Raw genomic sequence first — 19,500 nt, 5'->3', positions numbered from 1 at the left:
CTCACCACCACCACCCTCACCACCACCACCACCACCCTCACCGCCACACTCACCCTCACCACCCTCACCACCACCATCACCCTCACCACCACCCTCACCACCACCCTCACCACAACCCTCACCACAACCCTCACCCTCACACTCACCACCCTCACCACCCTCACCACCACCCTCACCACCACCACCCTCACCACCATCACCACCCTCACCACCACCACCACCCTCACCACCACCACCACCACACTCACCACCACACTCACCACCACCACCACCACCACACTCACCACCACACTCACCACCCTCACCACCACCCTCACCACCACCCTCACCACCACCCTCACCACCACCACCCTCACCACCACCACCACCACCACCACCCTCACCACCACCACCCTCACCACCACCACCCTCACCCTCACCACCACCACCCTCACCACCACCACCACCCTCACCACCACCCTCACCACCACCACCACCCTCACCACCACCACCACCCTCACCACCACCACCACCACCCTCACCACCACCACCACCCTCACCCTCACCACCACCACCCTCACCACCCTCACCACCACCCTCACCACCCTCACCACCCTCACCACCACCACCACCCTCACCACCACCACCACCCTCACCACCACCACCACCCTCACCACCACCACCCTCACCACCCTCACCACCACACACACCACCACCACCCTCACCACCACCCTCACCACCACCACCACCCTCACCACCACCACCCTCACCCTCACCACCACCACCCTCACCCTCACCACCACCACCCTCACCACCACCACCACCACACTCACCACCACCACCACCACCCTCACCACCACCACCACCACCACACTCACCACCACCACCACCACCCTCACCACCCTCACCACCACCACCACCACACTCACACTCACCGGCCACCATGAGTGTAAACTCGAAGCCCTTCTTCACGGACTTGCGATGGACTTGGTTAGGGAGGTTGGCAAATCCGACATAGCCTGCGGCAGGCGAGCTGGTGGATGACTCCCCACTCAGTGGGGAGGCCTAGCAGGAGAATGAGTGAGAGAATGAGTGAGGGAATGAGTGAGAGAATGAGTGCGTGAGGGAGTGAGAGAATGAGTGAGAGAATGAGTGAGTGAGTGAGTGAGAGAATGAGTGAGTGAGTGAGAGAATGAGTGAGTGAGAGAATGAGTGAGAGAATGAGTGAGAGAATGAGTGAGGGAATGAGTGAGAGAATGAGTGAGAGAATGAGTGAGAGAATGAGTGAGTGAGAGAATGAGTGAGTGAGAGAATGAGTGAGTGAGAGAATGAGTGAGTGAGAGAATGAGTGAGTAAGTGAGTGAGAGAATGAGTGAGTGAGAGAATGAGTGAGTGAGTGAGTGAGAGAATGAGTGAGTGAGTGAGATAATGAGAGAATGAGTGAGTGAATGAGAGAATGAGTGAATGAGTGAGAGAATGAGTGAATGAGTGAGAGAATGAGAGAATGAGTGAGTGAATGAGAGAATGAGTGAGTGAATGAGTGAGAGAATGAATGAATGACTTGGTTAGGGAGGTTGGCAAAATCCGACATAGCCTGCGGCAGGCGAGCTGGTGGATGACTCCCCACTTAGTGGGGAGGCCTAGCAGGAGAATGAGTGAGAGAATGAGTGAGAGAATGAGTGAGTGAATGAGTGAGAGAATGAGTGAGTGAGTGAGAGAATGAGTGAGAGAATGAGTGAGTGAGTGAGTGAATGAGTGAGAGAGTGAGTGAATGAGTGAGTGAATGAGTGAGTGAGAGAATGAGTGAGTGAGTGAGAGAATGAGTGAGTGAGAGAATGAGTGAGTGAGAGAATGAGAGAATGAGTGAGTGAGTGAGAGAATGAGTGAATGAGTGAGAGAATGAGTGAGAGAATGAGAGAATGAGTGAGAGAATGAGTGAGAGGATGAGTGAGGGAATGAGTGAGAGAATGAGTGAGAGAATGAGTGAGTGTATGAGAGAATGAGTGAGTGAATGAGTGCGTGAATGAGTGAGTGAGAGAATGAGTGAGATAGTGAGTGAGTGAATGAGTGAGTGAGTGAGAGAATGAGTGAGTGAGAGAATGAGTGAGTGAATGAGTGAGAATGAGTGAGAGAATGAGAATGAGTGAGGGAATGAGTGAGGGAATGAGTGAATGACTTGGTTAGGGAGGTTGGCAAATCCGACATAGCCTGCTGCAGGCGAGCTGGTGGATGACTCCCCACTCAGTGGGGAGGCCTAGCAGGAGAATGAGTGAGAGAATGAGTGAGTGAATGAGTGAGTGAGTGAGAGAATGAGTGAGAGAATGAGTGAGTGAGTGAGAGAATGAGTGAGTGAATGAGAGAATGAGTGAGTGAATGAGTGAGTGAATGAATGAGAGAATGAGTGAGTGAGTGAGAGAATGAGTGAGAGAATGAGAGAATGAGTGAGTGAATGAGAGAATGAGTGAGAGAGTGAGTGAATGAGTGAGTGAATGAGTGAGTGAGAGAATGAGTGAGTGAGAGAATGAGAAAATGAGTGAGTGAATGAGAGAATGAGTGAGTGAATGCATGAGTGAATGAGAGAATGAGTGAGTGAATGAGAGAATGAGTGAGAGAATGAGTGAGTGAATGAGTGTGAGAATGAGTGAGAGAATGAGTGAGAGAATGAGTGAGTGTATGAGAGAATGAGTGAGTGAATGAGTCAGAGAGAATGAGTGAGAGAATGAGTGAGATAGTGAGTGAGAGAATGAGTGAGAGAATGAGTGAGAGAATGAGTGAGAGAATGAGTGAGAGAATGAGTGAGAGAATGAGAGAATGGATGAGAGAATGAGTGAGAGAATGAGTGAGTGAGTGAGTGAGTGAGAGAATGAGTGAGTGAATGAGAGAATGAGTGAGTGAATGAGTGAGAGAACGAGTGAGAGAAAGAGATGAGTGAGAGAATGAGTGAGAGAATGAGTGAGTGAGAGAATGAGTGAGAGAAAGAGTGAGAGAATAAGTGAGAGAATGAGTGAGAGAATGAGTGACAGAATGAGTGAATGAGTGAGAGAATGAGTGAGTGAATGAGAGAATGAATGAGGAATGAGTGAGAGAATGAGTGAGAGAATGAGTGAGTGAATGAGTGAGAGAATGAGTGAGTGAATGAGTGAGATAGTGAGTGAAAGATTGAGTGAATGAGTGAGATAGTGAGTGAGAGATTGAGTGAATGAGTGAGATAATGAGTGAGTGAATGATAGAATGAGTGAGTGAGTGAATGAGTGAGAGAATGAGTGAGAGAATGAGTGAGTGAATAAGTGAGAGAATGAGTGAATGGATGAGTGAGAAAATGAATGAGAGAATGAATGAGAGAATGAGTGAGCGAATGCATGAGTGAGTGAAATGAGCAAATGAGTGAATCAGTGAGCGAATGAATGAGTGAGTGAATGAGCGAATGAGTGGACGAATGAGTGAGCGAATGAGTGTAAGAGTGAATGAGTGAATGAGTGAGTGAATGAGTGAATTAATGAGTGAATGAGTGTAAGAGTGTAAGAGTGAGTGAGTGAATGAGTGAGGGAATGAGTGAATGACTTGGTTAGGGAGGTTGGCAAAATCCGACATAGCCTGCTGCAGGCGAGCTGGTGGATGACTCCCCACTCAGTGGGGAGGCCTAGCAGGAGAATGAGTGAGAGAATGAGTGAGTGAGAGAATGAGAGATGAGTGAGTGAGTGAAGAGAATGAGTGAATGAGTGAGAGAATGAGAGAATGAGTGAGAGAATGAGTGAGAGGATGAGTGAGGGAATGAGTGAGAGAATGAGTGAGAGAATGAGTGAGTGTATGAGAGAATGAGTGAGTGAATGAGTGCGTGAATGAGTGAGTGAGAGAATGAGTGAGATAGTGAGTGAGTGAGTGAATGAGTGAGTGAGTGAGAGAATGAGTGAGTGAGAGAATGAGTGAGTGAATGAGTGAGAATGAGTGAGAGAATGAGTGAGTGAGAGAATGAGTGAGGGAATGAGTGAGGGAATGAGTGAATGAGTGAGAGAGTGAGAGAATGAGTGAGTGAATGAGAGAATGAGTGAGAGAGAGAATGAGTGAGTGAATGAGAGAATGAGTGAGAGAGTGAGTGAGAGAATGAGTGAGAGAATGAGTGAATGACTTGGTTAGGGAGGGTGGCAAATCCGACATAGCCTGCTGCAGGCGAGCTGGTGGATGACTCCCCACTCAGTGGGGAGGCCTAGCAGGAGAATGAGTGAGAGAATGAGTGAGTGAATGAGTGAGTGAGTGAGAGAATGAGTGAGAGAATGAGTGAGTGAGTGAGAGAATGAGTGAGTGAATGAGAGAATGAGTGAGTGAATGAGTGAGTGAATGAATGAGAGAATGAGTGAGTGAGAGAATGAGTGAGAGAATGAGAGAATGAGTGAGTGAATGAGAGAATGAGTGAGAGAGTGAGTGAATGAGTGAGTGAATGAGTGAGTGAGAGAATGAGAAAATGAGTGAGTGAATGAGAGAATGAGTGAGTGAATGCATGAGTGAATGAAGAGAATGAGTGAGTGAATGAGAGAATGAGTGAGAGAATGAGTGAGTGAATGAGTGTGAGAATGAGTGAGAGAATGAGTGAGAGAATGAGTGAGTGTATGAGAGAATGAGTGAGTGAATGAGTCAGAGAGAATGAGTGAGATAGTGAGTGAAGTGAATGAGTGAGAGAATGAGTGAGAGAATGAGTGAGAGAATGAGTGAGAGAATGAGAGAATGAATGAGAGAATGAGTGAGAGAATGAGTGAGTGAGTGAGTGAGAGAATGAGTGAGTGAATGAGAGAATGAGTGAGTGAATGAGTGAGAGAACGAGTGAGAGAATGAGTGAGAGAATGAGTGAGAGAATGAGTGAGTGAGAGAATGAGTGAGAGAAAGAGTGAGAGAATAAGTGAGAGAATGAGTGAGAGAATGAGTGAGAGAATGAGTGACAGAATGAGTGAATGAGTGAGAGAATGAGTGAGTGAATGAAAGAATGAATTAATGAGTGAGAGAATGAGTGAGAGAATGAGTGAGTGAATGAGTGAGAGAATGAGTGAGTGAATGAGTGAGATAGTGAGTGAAAGATTGAGTGAATGAGTGAGATAGTGAGTGAGAGATTGAGTGAATGAGTGAGATAATGAGTGAGTGAATGAGAGAATGAGTGAGTGAGTGAATGAGTGAGAGAATGAGTGAGAGAATGAGTGAGTGAATAAGTGAGAGAATGAGTGAATGGATGAGTGAGAAAATGAATGAGAGAATGAATGAGAGAATGAGTGAGCGAATGCATGAGTGAGTGAATGAGCAAATGAGTGAATCAGTGAGCGAATGAATGAGTGAGTGAATGAGCGAATGAGTGGACGAATGAGTGAGCGAATGAGTGTAAGAGTGAATGAGTGAATGAGTGAGTGAATGAGTGAATTAATGAGTGAATGAGTGTAAGAGTGTAAGAGTGAGTGAGTGAATGAGTGAGGGAATGAGTGAATGACTTGGTTAGGGAGGTTGGCAAATCCGACATAGCCTGCTGCAGGCGAGCTGGTGGATAACTCCCCACTCAGTGGGGAGGCCTAGCAGGAGAATGAGTGAGAGAATGAGTGAGGGAATGAGTGAGAGAATGAGTGAGTGAGTGAGAGAATGAGTGAGAGAATGAGTGAGTGAGTGAGAGAATGAGTGAGTGAATGAGAGAATGAGTGAGTGAATGAGTGAATGAATGAGAGAATGAGTGAGTGAGTGAGAGAATGAGTGAGTGAGTGAGAGAATGAGTGAGAGAATGAGTGAGTGAGTGAGAGAATGAGTGAGAGAATGAGTGAGTGAGTGAGTGAATGAGTGAGTGAGAGAATGAGTGAGTGAGAGAATGAGAAAATGAGTGAGTGAATGAGAGAATGAGTGAGTGAATGCATGAGTGAATGAGAGAATGAGTGAGTGAATGAGAGAATGAGTGAGAGAATGAGTGAGTGAATGAGTGTGAGAATGAGTGAGAGAATGAGTGAGAGAATGAGTGAGTGTATGAGAGAATGAGTGAGTGAATGAGTCAGAGAGAATGAGTGAGAGAATGAGTGAGATAGTGAGTGAGAGAATGAGTGAGAGAATGAGTGAGAGAATGAGTGAGAGAATGAGTGAGAGAATGAGATAATGAATGAGAGAATGAGTGAGAGAATGAGTGAGTGAGTGAGTGAGTGAGAGAATGAGTGAGTGAATGAGAGAATGAGTGAGTGAATGAGTGAGAGAACGAGTGAGAGAATGAGTGAGAGAATGAGTGAGAGAATGAGTGAGTGAGAGAATGAGTGAGAGAAAGAGTGAGAGAATAAGTGAGAGAATGAGTGAGAGAATGAGTGAGAGAATGAGTGACAGAATGAGTGAATGAGTGAGAGAATGAGTGAGTGAATGAGAGAATGAATTAATGAGTGAGAGAATGAGTGAGAGAATGAGTGAGTGAATGAGTGAGAGAATGAGTGAGTGAATGAGTGAGATAGTGAGTGAGAGATTGAGTGAATGAGTGAGATAGTGAGTGAGAGATTGAGTGAATGAGTGAGAGAATGAGTGAGTGAATGAGAGAATGAGTGAGTGAATGAGTGAATGAATGAGAGAATGAGTGAGTGAGTGAGAGAATGAGTGAGTGAGTGAGAGAATGAGTGAGAGAATGAGTGAGTGAGTGAGAGAATGAGTGAGAGAATGAGTGAGTGAGTGAGTGAATGAGTGAGTGAGAGAATGAGTGAGTGAGAGAATGAGAAAATGAGTGAGTGAATGAGAGAATGAGTGAGTGAATGCATGAGTGAATGAGAGAATGAGTGAGTGAATGAGAGAATGAGTGAGAGAATGAGTGAGTGAATGAGTGTGAGAATGAGTGAGAGAATGAGTGAGAGAATGAGTGAGTGTATGAGAGAATGAGTGAGTGAATGAGTCAGAGAGAATGAGTGAGAGAATGAGTGAGATAGTGAGTGAGAGAATGAGTGAGAGAATGAGTGAGAGAATGAGTGAGAGAATGAGTGAGAGAATGAGAGAATGAATGAGAGAATGAGTGAGAGAATGAGTGAGTGAGTGAGTGAGAGAATGAGTGAGTGAATGAGAGAATGAGTGAGTGAATGAGTGAGAGAACGAGTGAGAGAATGAGTGAGAGAATGAGTGAGAGAATGAGTGAGTGAGAGAATGAGTGAGAGAAAGAGTGAGAGAATAAGTGAGAGAATGAGTGAGAGAATGAGTGAGAGAATGAGTGACAGAATGAGTGAATGAGTGAGAGAATGAGTGAGTGAATGAGAGAATGAATTAATGAGTGAGAGAATGAGTGAGAGAATGAGTGAGTGAATGAGTGAGAGAATGAGTGAGTGAATGAGTGAGATAGTGAGTGAGAGATTGAGTGAATGAGTGAGATAGTGAGTGAGAGATTGAGTGAATGAGTGAGATAATGAGTGAGTGAATGAGAGAATGAGTGAGTGAGTGAATGAGTGAGAGAATGAGTGAGAGAATGAGTGAGTGAATAAGTGAGAGAATCAGTGAATGGATGAGTGAGAAAATGAATGAGAGAATGAATGAGAGAATGAGTGAGCGAATGCATGAGTGAGTGAATGAGCAAATGAGTGAATCAGTGAGCGAATGAATGAGTGAGTGAATGAGCGAATGAGTGGACGAATGAGTGAGCGAATGAGTGTAAGAGTGAATGAGTGAATGAGTGAGTGAATGAGTGAATTAATGAGTGAATGAGTGTAAGAGTGTAAGAGTGAATGAGTGAGCGAGTGAATGAGTGAATGAGTGAATGAGGGAATGAGTGAGTGAATGAGTGTAAGAGTGAATGAATGAGTGAGTGAATTAATGAGTGAATTAGTGTCAGAGTGAATGAGTGTTAGAGTGAATGAATGAGTGAGCGAGTGAATGAGCGAGTGAATGAGTGAATGAGTGAACGGGCGAATGAGTGAGTGAATGAGTGAATGAGCGAGTGAATGAGTGAATGAGTGAGTGAATGAACGAGTGAATGAGTGAATGAATGAGTGAATGAATGAGTGAGTGAATGAGTGAGTGAATGAGTGAGTGAATGAGTGAATGAGCGAGTGATTGAGTGAATGAGTGAGTGAATGAACGAGTGAATGAGTGAATGAACGAACGAATGAGCGAGCGAGTGAGTGAATGAATGAGTGAATGAGTGAATGAATGAATGAGTGAGTGAATGAGCGAGTGAGTGGGCGAGCGATGCGAGGGCGTCACCTTCGCCTTGTCAGCGGCCGCGACCTCCGACCTCAGCGGGCCGGCCGCGACCTCCGACCTCAGCAGCGGGGGGCCCGCCCCCACTCCAAGTCCCCCGGGCCCCGCCCCTCCCCCCGCCGCCGGCCCCTCCCCCCGGCCCCCCCCTCCAAAGGTCGCCTCAAACCGCTTCCTGTAGCTCTGTAGGGCGGTGGGCGGGGAGAGAGCCGGGTACAGTCTGTATGGGACGGTGACCCCATAGGCCTATATGGGATCGTGACCCCATAGGTCTATATGGGATCGTGACCCCATAGGGATTGGGACCCCATAGGGATTGTGACCCCATAGGTATATATGGGATTGTGAACCCATAGGGATTGTGACCCCATAGGCCTATATGGGACTGTGACCCCATAGGTCTATATGGGATTGTGACCCCATAGGGATTGTGACCCCATAGGGATCGTGACCCCATAGGCCTATATGGGATTGTGACCCCATAGGTCTATATGGGATTGTGACCCCATAGGGATTGTGACCCCATAGGGATTGTGACCCCATAGGTCTATATGGGATTGTGACCCCATAGGGATTGTGACCCCATAGGCCTATATGGGATTGTGACCCCATAGAGATTGTGACCCCATAGGCCTATATGGGATTGTGAACCCATAGGGATTGTGACCCCATAGGCCTATATGGGATTGTGACCCCATAGGTCTATATGGGATTGTGACCCCATAGGGATTGTGACCCCATAGGGATTGTGACCCCATAGGTCTATATGGGATCGTGACCCCATAGGGATTGTGACCCCATAGGCCTATATGGGATTGTGACCCCATAGGTCTATATGGGATTGTGACCCCATAGGGATTGTGACCCCATAGAGATTGTGACCCCATACACGTGGGATTGTGAACCCATAGACCTATGTGGGATTGTGAACCCATAGACCTATATGGGATTGTGACCCCATAGACCTATATGGGATTGTGAACCCATAGACCTATGTGGGATTGTGAACCCATAGACCTATATGAGATTGTGACCCCATAGACCTATATGGGATTGTGACCCCATAGACCTATATGGGATTGTGGCCCCATAGACCTATATGGGATTGTGACCCCATAGACCTATATGGGATTGTGACCCCATAGACCTATATGGGATTGTGACCCCATAGACCTATATGGGATTGTGGCCCCATATACCTATATGGGATTGTGACCCCATAGACCTATATGGGATTGTGACCCCATAGACCTATATGGGATTGTGGCCCCATAGACCTATATGGGATTGTGACCCCATAGACCTATATGGGATTGTGACCCCATAGACCTACGTGGGATTGTGAACCCATAGACCTATATGGGATTGTGACCCCATACACATACGTGGGATTGTGACCCCATAGACCTATATGGGATTGTGACCCCATAGACCTATATGGGATTGTGACCCCATAGGCCTATATGGGATTGTGACCCCATAGGCCTATATGGGATTGTGACCCCATAGACCTATGTGGGGTTGTGAACCCATAGACCTATATGGGATTGTGACCCCATAGACCTATATGGGATTGTGACCCTATAGACCTATATGGGATCGACCTATATGGGATTGTGACCCATAGACCTATATGGAATTGTGACCCCATAGACCTATATGGGATTGTGACCCCATAGACCTATATGGGATTGTGACCCCATAGACCTATATGGGATTGTGACCCCATAGACCTATATGGGATTGTGGCCCCATAGACCTATATGGGATTGTGACCCCATAGACCTACATGGGATTGTGACCCCATAGACCTATATGGGATTGTGACCCCATAGACCTATATGGGATTGTGGCCCCATAGATCTATATGGGATTGTGACCCCATAGACCTATATGGGATTGTGACCCTATAGACCTATATGTGATTGTGGCCCCATAGACCTATATGGGATTGTGACCCCATAGACCTATATGGGATTGTGACCCCATAGGCATATATGGGATTGTGAACCCATAGAACTATATTGGATTGTGACCCCATACACATACGTGGGATTGTGACCCCATAGACCTATATGGGATTGTGACCCCATAGACCTATATGGGATTGTGACCCCATAGGCCTATATGGGATTGTGACCCCATAGGCCTATATGGGATTGTGACCCCATAGACCTATGTGGGGTTGTGACCCCATAGACCTATATGGGATTGTGACCCTATAGACCTATATGGGATCGACCTATATGGGATTGTGACCCATAGACCTATATGGAATTGTGACCCCATAGACCTATATGGGATTGTGACCCCATAGACCTATATGGGATTGTGACCCCATAGACCTATATGGGATTGTGACCCCACCCATCCACTCACCCACCCATCCACTTACCCATCCACTCACCCACCCACACACCCACCCACCCACTCACTCACCCACCCACTCACTCACCCACCCACTCACCCACCCACTCACCCACCCACCAACCCACCCACCCACTCCATCACCCACTCACCCACTCACCCACCCACACCCATCCACCCACTCACCCACACCCACTAACTCACCCACCAACTAACCCACCCACTCACCCATCCACTCACCCATCCACTCACCCACACCCACCCATGAACTCAAACACTAATTCACCCACTCATCCAACTCACCCACCCACCAAGTCACCCAGTAACTCACCCAGTAACCCACCCACCCACCCACTCACTCACCCACCCACTCACCCATCCACTCACCACCCAGCCACTCACCCACCCAATAATTCATCCACCCACTCACCCACCCACTAACTCACTCACTCACCCACTCACCCACACCCACTAACCCACCCACCCATGAACTCACACACTAATTCACCCACTCACCCACTCACCCACCCACTCACCCACTCACCCACCCACTCACCCACTCACCCACCCACTCACCCACTCACCCACCCACTCACCCACTCACCCACCCACTCACCCACTCACCCACCCACTCACCCACTCACCCACCCACTCACCCACTCACCCACCCACTCACCCACTTACCCACCCACTCACCCACCCACCCACTCACCCACCCACTAACTCACCCACCCACTCACCCCCTCCCTGTGTGACATGTACTGGACACACTGTGTGTAAAGACAAAAGTGACGTTTCAGGCGATGGCCCTGGTGCAGGGTGAGGGGGACACGGAAATGGGAACTCACCCTCGATTCTGCGGAGAGGGGGAGAGGGGGGGGGGAGAGAGTGGGGGGGGGAGAGAGACAGACAGTGTTAACTCGGCTCACCAGACAAACGATATCACTCACAACTCTCACACTAACTCACCACTCACTAACTCACCACTCACTCACCACTCACTCACTCACCACTCTCACACTAGCTCACCACTCACCACTCACTCACTCACCACTCTCACACTAACTCACCACTCACTAACTCACCACTCTCTCACTAACTCACCACTCACTCACTAACTCACTAACTCACCACTCTCTCACTAACTCACCACTCACTCACTAACTCACCACTCACTAACTCACCACTCACTCACTCACCACTCACCACTCTCACACTAACTCACCACTCACTAACTCACCACTCACTAACTCACCACTCTCACACTAACTCACCACTCACTAACTCACTCACCACTCACTCACTAACTCACTCACCACTCTCACACTAACTCACCACTCACTAACTCACCACTCACTCACCACTCACTCACTCACCACTCTCACACTAACTCACCACTCACTCACTCACCACTCACTCACTCACCACTCTCACACTAACTCACCACTCACTAACTCACCACTCTCTCACTAACTCACTAACTCACCACTCACTCACTAACTCACTAACTCACCACTCTCTCACTAACTCACCACTCACTCACTAACTCACCACTCACTAACTCACCACTCACTCACCACTCACCACTCTCACACTAACTCACCACTCACCACTCACTAACTCACCACTCTCACACTAACTCACCACTCACTAACTCACTCACCACTCACTCACTAACTCACTCACCACTCTCACACTAACTCACCACTCACTCACCACTCACTCACTCACCACTCTCACACTAACTCACCACTCACTAACTCACCACTCTCTCACTAACTCACTAACTCACCACTCACTCACTAACTCACTAACTCACCACTCTCTCACTAACTCACCACTCACTCACTAACTCACTAACTCACCACTCACTAACTCACCACTCACTCACTCACCACTCACTAACTCACCACTCTCACACTAACTCACCACTCACTAACTCACCACTCACTCACCACTCACTCACTCACCACTCTCACACTAACTCACCACTCACTCACTCACTCACCACTCACTCACTCACCACTCTCACACTAACTCACCACTCACTAACTCACCACTCTCTCACTAACTCACTAACTCACCACTCACTCACTAACTCACTAACTCACCACTCTCTCACTAACTCACCACTCACTCACTAACTCACCACTCACTAACTCACCACTCACTCACTCACCACTCACCACTCTCACACTAACTCACCACTCACTAACTCACCACTCACTAACTCACCACTCTCACACTAACTCACCACTCACTAACTCACTCACCACTCACTCACTAACTCACTCACCACTCTCACACTAACTCACCACTCACTAACTCACCACTCACTCACCACTCACTCACTCACCACTCTCACACTAACTCACCACTCACTCACTCACCACTCACTCACTCACCACTCTCACACTAACTCACCACTCACTAACTCACCACTCTCTCACTAACTCACTAACTCACCACTCACTCACTAACTCACCACTCTCTCACTAACTCACCACTCACTCACTAACTCACCACTCACTAACTCACCACTCACTCACCACTCACCACTCTCACACTAACTCACCACTCACCACTCACTAACTCACCACTCTCACACTAACTCACCACTCACTAACTCACTCACCACTCACTCACTAACTCACTCACCACTCTCACACTAACTCACCACTCACTCACCACTCACTCACTCACCACTCTCACACTAACTCACCACTCACTAACTCACCACTCTCTCACTAACTCACTAACTCACCACTCACTCACTAACTCACTAACTCACCACTCTCTCACTAACTCACCACTCACTCACTAACTCACTAACTCACCACTCACTAACTCACCACTCACTCACTCACCACTCACTAACTCACCACTCTCACACTAACTCACCACTCACTAACTCACCACTCACTAACTCACCACTCTCACACTAACTCACCACTCACTAACTCACCACTCACTAACTCACCACTCACTAACTCACCACTCACTCACTAACTCACCACTCACTCACCACTCACTCACTAACTCACCACTCACTCACTAACTCACCACTCACTCACTCACTCACCACTCTCACACTAACTCACCACTCACTAACTCACTCACCACTCACTAACTCACCACTCACTCACTCACTCACCACTCACTCACTCACTCACCACTCACTCACCACTCACTCACTAACTCACCACTCACTAACTCACCACTCACTCACTAACTCACCACTCACTAACTCACTCACCACTCACTAACTCACCACTCACTCACTAACTCACTAACTCACTCACCACTCACTCACTAACTCACCACTCACTCACTCACCACTCTCACACTAACTCACCACTCACTAACTCACTCACCACTCACTAACTCACCACTCACTAACTCACTAACTCACTCACCACTCACTCACTAACTCACCACTCACTAACTCACCACTCACTCACTAACTCACCACTCACTAACTCACTCACCACTCACTAACTCACCACTCACTCACTAACTCACTAACTCACTCACCACTCACTCACTAACTCACCACTCACTAACTCACCACTCACTCACTAACTCACCACTCACTAACTCACCACTCACTCACTAACTCACCACTCACTCACTAACTCACCACTCACTAACTCACCACTCACTCACTAACTCACCACTCACTCACCACTCACTCACTAACTCACCACTCACTAACTCACCACTCACTCACTAACTCACCACTCACTCACTAACTCACCACTCACTCACTAACTCACCACTAACTCAGCAACTCACCACTCACTCACTCACTAACTCACCACTCACTCACCACTCACTCACTAACTCACTCACCACTCACTCACCACTCACTCACTAACTCACCACTCACTAACTCACCACTCTCTCACTCACTCACCACTCACTAACTCACCACTCACTCACTAACTCACCACTCACTAACTCACCACTCACTCACTAACTCACTCACCACTCACTCACTCACTCACCACTCACTAACGCACCACTCACTCACTAACTCACTAACTCACCACTCACTAACTCACCACTCACTCACTAACTCACTCACTCACCACTCACTCACTAACTCACCACTCACTAATGCACCACTCACTCACTCACCACTCACTCACTAACTCACTAACTCACCACTCACTCACTCACCACTCACTCACTCACCACTCACTTACCACTCACTAACCACTTTCTCACTAACTCACGACTCAATCACTAACTCACCACTTACTAACTCACTCACCACTCTCTCACCACTCACTAACTCACCACTCACTAACTAACTCACCACTCACCACTCACTAACTCACCACTCACTAACTCACCACTCACTAACTCACCACTCACTAACTCACCACTCACTAACTCACCACTCACTAACTCACCACTCACTCACTAACTCACCACTTACTCACTAACTCACCACTCACTCACTCACTAACTCACCACTCACTAACTCACTCACCACTCACTAACTAACTCACCACTCACTAACTCACCACTCACTAACTCACCACTCACTCACTAACTCACCACTCACTCACCACTATCTCACTAACTCATCAACTCACCACTCACTCAATCACCATTCACTCACTCACTCACCGCTCATTAACTCACCACTCACTAACTCACTACTCACTAACTAACTCACCACTCACTAACTCACCACTCACTCACTCACCACTCACTCACTAACTCACCACTCACTCACTAACTCACCACTCACTCACCACTCACTAACTCACCACTCACTAACTCACCACTCACTAACTCACCACTCACTAACTCACCACTCACTCACTAACTCACCACTTACTCACTAACTCACCACTCACTCACTCACTAACTCACCACTCACTAACTCACTCACCACTCACTAACTAACTCACCACTCACTAACTCACCACTCACTAACTCACCACTCACTCACTAACTCACCACTCACTCACCACTATCTCACTAACTCATCAACTCACCACTCACTCAATCACCATTCACTCACTCACTCACCGCTCATTAACTCACCACTCACTAACTCACTACTCACTAACTAACTCACCACTCACTAACTCACCACTCACTCACTCACCACTCACTCACTAACTCACCACTCACTCACTAACTCACCACTCACTCACTAACTCACCACTCACTAACTCACCACTCACTCACCACTCACTCACTCACCACTCACTAACTCACCATCTCACTCACTAACTCACCACTCACTCACCATTCACTAACTCACCACTCACTCACTAACTCACCACTCACCATTCACTAACTCACCACTCACTCACTAACTCACCACTCACTCACCACTCACTCACCACTCACTAACTCACCATCTCACTCACTAACTCACCACTCACTCACCATTCACTAACTCACCACTCACTCACTAACTCACCACTCACCATTCACTAACTCACCATTCACTCACTAACTCATCACTCACTCACTAACTCACCACTCACCAACTGTGGAAGTGTGGGTGAGTGAGTTGAGTAGTGAGTGGTGAGTAGTGAGTGGTGAGGTGGTGAGTGGTGAGCAGTGAGGTGGTGAGTGAGTGTTGTGAGTGTGTGGTGAGGTGGTGGTGAGTGTGTGTGAGTGGTGTGGTGAGTGGTGAGAGTGTGTGTGTAGTGGTGAGTGTGGTGAGTGAGTGTGGTGGTGGTGGTGAGGTGATGAGTGTGTGTGAGGTGAGTGTGGTGGTGGTGAGGTGAGTGTGGTGGTGGTGAGTGAGGTGGTGAGTGTGGTGAGTGTGTGTGGTGAGGTGGTGGTGAGTGTGTGAGTGGTGAGTGTGGTGAGTGTGGTGAGTGGTGGTGGTGGTGAGGTGATGAGTGTGTGTGAGGTGAGTGTGGTGGTGGTGAGGTGAGTGTGGTGATGGTGAGTGAGGTGGTGAGTGTGGTGAGTGTGTGTGGTGAGGTGGTGGTGAGTGTGTGAGTGGTGAGTGTGGTGAGTGTGGTGAGTGGTGAGAGTGTGTGTAGTGGTGAGTGGTGAGTGTGTGTGTAGTGTGGTGAGTGAGGTGGTGGTGGTGGTGAGGTGGTGATTGGTGAGTGTGTGTGTAGTGGTGAGTGAGGTGGTGAGTGTGGTGAGTGGTGAGAGTGTGTAGTGGTGAGTGAGTGGTGAGTGTGGTGAGTGTGTGAGGTGGTGGTGAGTGTGGTGTGTGAGTGGTGAGTGTGGTGAGTGGTGAGAGTGTGTAGTGGGGAGTGTGGTGAGTGGTGAGAGTGTGTAGTGGTGAGAGTGTGTAGTGGTGAGTGAGGTGGTGAGTGTGGTGGTGAGTGTGGTGAGTGGTGAGGGTGTGTGTAGTGGTGAGTGGTGAGTGTGGTGAGTGAGTGTGGTGAGTGGTGAGTGTGTGGTGAGTGTGTGTGGTGAGGTGGTGGTGAGTGTGTGTGAGTGGTGGGGTGAGTGGTGAGAGTGTGTGTGTGTAGTGGTGAGTGTGGTGAGTGAGTGTGGTGGTGGTGGTGAGGTGATGAGTGTGTGTGAGGTGAGTGTGGTGGTGGTGAAGTGAGTGTGGTGGTGGTGAGTGAGGTGGTGAGTGTGGTGAGTGTGTGTGGTGAGGTGGTGGTGAGTGTGTGAGTGGCGAGTGTGGTGAGTGTGGTGAGTGGTGAGAGTGTGTGTAGTGGTGAGTGTGTGTGTAGTGTGGTGAGTGTGGTGGTGAGTGGTGTGTGAGTGTGGTGAGTGGTGAGTGTGTGAGGTGAGTGGTGAGTGTGGTGAGTGTGTGTGTAGTGTGGTGAGTGTGGTGGTGGTGGTGAGTGTGGTGGTGGTGAGTGTGGTGGTGGTGAGTGAGGTGGTGGTGGTGAGTGAGGTGGTGGTGGTGAGGTGGTGATTGGTGAGTGTGTGTGTAGTGGTGAGTGAGGTGGTGAGTGTGGTGAGTGGTGAGAGTGTGTAGTGGTGAGTGAGTGGTGAGTGTGGTGAGTGTGTGTGGTGAGTGTGGTGAGTGGTGAGAGTGTGTAGTGGTGAGTGTGGTGAGTGGTGAGAGTGTGTAGTGGTGAGTGAGGTGGTGAGTGTGGTGGTGAGTGGTGAGTGTGCTGAGTGGTGAGAGTGTGTGTAGTGGTGAGTGGTGAGTGTAGTGAGTGTGTGGTGAGTGAGTGTGGTGAGTGGTGAGTGTGTGGTGAGTGTGTGTGGTGAGGTGGTGGTGAGTGTGTGTGAGTGGTGTGGTGAGTGGTGAGAGTGTGTGTGTAGTGGTGAGTGAGGTGGTGGTGAGTGTGGTGAGTGTGTGAGGTGGTGAGTGTGTGTGTGTAGTGGTGAGTGAGGTGAGTGAGGTGGTGAGTGTGTGAGGTGGTGAGTGGTGAGTGGGTGTGTGTAGTGGTGAGTGGTGAGAGTGAGTGTGTGGTGAGGTGGTAATGAATGAGGTGGTGGTGGTGAGTGTGTGAGGTGGTGGTAAGTGTGTGGTGAGTGTGTGGTGAGTGTGGTGAGTGTGTGTGAGTGGTGAGTGAGGAGAGTGTGGTGTGTGGTGAGTGGTGAGAGTGTGTGTGTAGTGGTGAGTGAGGTGGTGAGTGTGGTGAGTGTGTGTGGTGGTGAGTGGTGAGTGTGGTGAGTGGTGAGTGAGTGTGGTGGTGAGTGGTGAGTGTGGTGAGTGGTGAGTGTATGTGAGTGTGTGAGTGTGGTGAGTGTGTAGTGGTGAGTGTGTGTGTGGTGAGTGTGTGTGTCGTGTGTGTGAGTGTGGTGAGTGGTGAGTGAGTGTGGTGAGTGTGTGCGAGTGTGGTGAGTGTGTAGTGGTGAGTGAGGTGGTGAGTGTGTGTGTAGTGTGTGAGTGTGGTGAGTGGTGAGTGTGTGTGAGTGTGGTGAGCGTGTAGTGGTGATTGTGTAGTGGTGAGTGGTGAGTGTGTGTGGTGAGTGGTGAGTGTGTATGGTGAGTGTGTAGTGGTGAGTGTGGTGAGTGGTGAGTGTGTATGGTGAGTGTGTAGTGGTGAGTGTGGTGAGTGGTGAGTGTGTATGGTGAGTGTGTAGTGGTGAGTGTGGTGAGTGGTGAGTGTGTGTGAGTGTGGTGAGTGTGTCGTGGTGTGGTGAGTGTGGTGGTGGTGAGTGTGTGTGAGTGTGTGTGGTGAGTGTGTAGTGGTGTGTATGGTGGTGAGTGTGGTGGTGGTGAGTGTGTAGTGGTGAGTGTATAGTGGTGAGTGTGTAGTGGTGAGTGTGTATGGTGAGTGTGTATGGTGAGTGTGTATGGTGAGTGTAGTGAGTGTGGTGAGTGTGTATGGTGAGTGTAGTGAGTGTAGTGAGTGTGGTGAGTGTGGTGTGTAGTAGTGAGTGTGTAGTGGTGAGTGTGTAGTGGTGAGTGTGTAGTAGTGAGTGTGTAGTGGTGTGTATGGTGGTGAGTGTGGTGGTGGTGAGTGTGTGTGAGTGTGTGTGGTGAGTGTGTAGTGGTGAGTGTGTATGGTATGTAGTGGTGAGTGTATAGTGGTGAGTGTATAGTGGTGAGTGTGGTGAGTGTGTGTAGTGTGTATGGTGGTGAGTGTGTGTGAGTGTGGTGAGTGTGTAGTGGTGAGTGAGTGTGTAGTGTATGGTGGTGAGGCGGTGGTGAGGCGGTGGTGAGTGTGGTGAGTGTGTAGTGGTGAGTGTGTAGTGGTGAGTGTGTATGGTGTGTATGGTGAGTGTGGTGAGTGAGTATGGTGAGTGTGTTGTGGTGAGTGTGGTGAGTGTGTAGTGGTGAGTGTGGTGAGTGTGTAGTGGTGAGTGTGTATGGTGTGTATGGTGAGTGTGTATGGTGAGTGTGGTGAGTGAGTATGGTGAGTGTGTAGTGGTGAGTGTGTAGTGGTGAGTGTGTAGTGGTGGTGAGGCGGTGGTGAGTGTGTAGTGGTGAGTGTGTAGTGGTGAGTGTGTAGTGGTGGTGAGGCGGTGGTGAGTGTGTAGTGGTGAGTGTGTATGGTGAGTGTGTGTGTAGTGTGTGAGTGTGGTGAGTGTGGTGAGTGTGGTGAGTGTGTGTGAGTGTGGTGAGTGTGTAGTGGT

At 48.7% G+C, this 19,500-nt stretch overlaps 2 protein-coding genes across 2 annotated transcripts in view; both read right to left on the bottom strand.

Annotated features, from left to right (window-relative positions):
• The window catches only part of LOC116957571 (septin-2-like), a 42,901-nt gene extending 41,828 nt beyond the window's left edge, over positions 1–1,073 (bottom strand). The window contains exon 1 of the mRNA XM_076056687.1: positions 916–1,073. Within this exon, the coding sequence (XP_075912802.1) occupies positions 916–924 (9 nt within the window). The 5' untranslated portion in view covers positions 925–1,073. The remainder of the gene's footprint in view (positions 1–915) is intronic.
• A 3,110-nt stretch (positions 1,074–4,183) lies between these two features.
• On the bottom strand, positions 4,184–8,242 carry LOC142907334 (uncharacterized). The gene is made up of 2 exons (XM_076056750.1): positions 8,155–8,242; positions 4,184–5,525 (listed from the first exon to the last, which is right to left on the bottom strand). The coding sequence occupies exon 2, from the start codon at positions 5,246–5,248 to the stop codon at positions 4,184–4,186; it is 1,065 nt and encodes a 354-aa protein (XP_075912865.1). The 5' UTR covers positions 5,249–5,525; positions 8,155–8,242.
• Between the last annotated feature and the right edge of the window lie 11,258 nt (positions 8,243–19,500).

Source organism: Petromyzon marinus, chromosome 77, assembly GCF_048934315.1.
Source record: "Petromyzon marinus isolate PM22_M1 ecotype Great Lakes invasive population chromosome 77, UKy_Petmar_22M1.pri1.0, whole genome shotgun sequence".
In the NCBI taxonomy this organism is placed as follows: domain Eukaryota; kingdom Metazoa; phylum Chordata; class Hyperoartia; order Petromyzontiformes; family Petromyzontidae; genus Petromyzon; species Petromyzon marinus.
The sequence above is the reverse complement of the archived record's forward strand: the minus strand, read 5'-3'. Positions and strand labels throughout refer to the sequence as shown.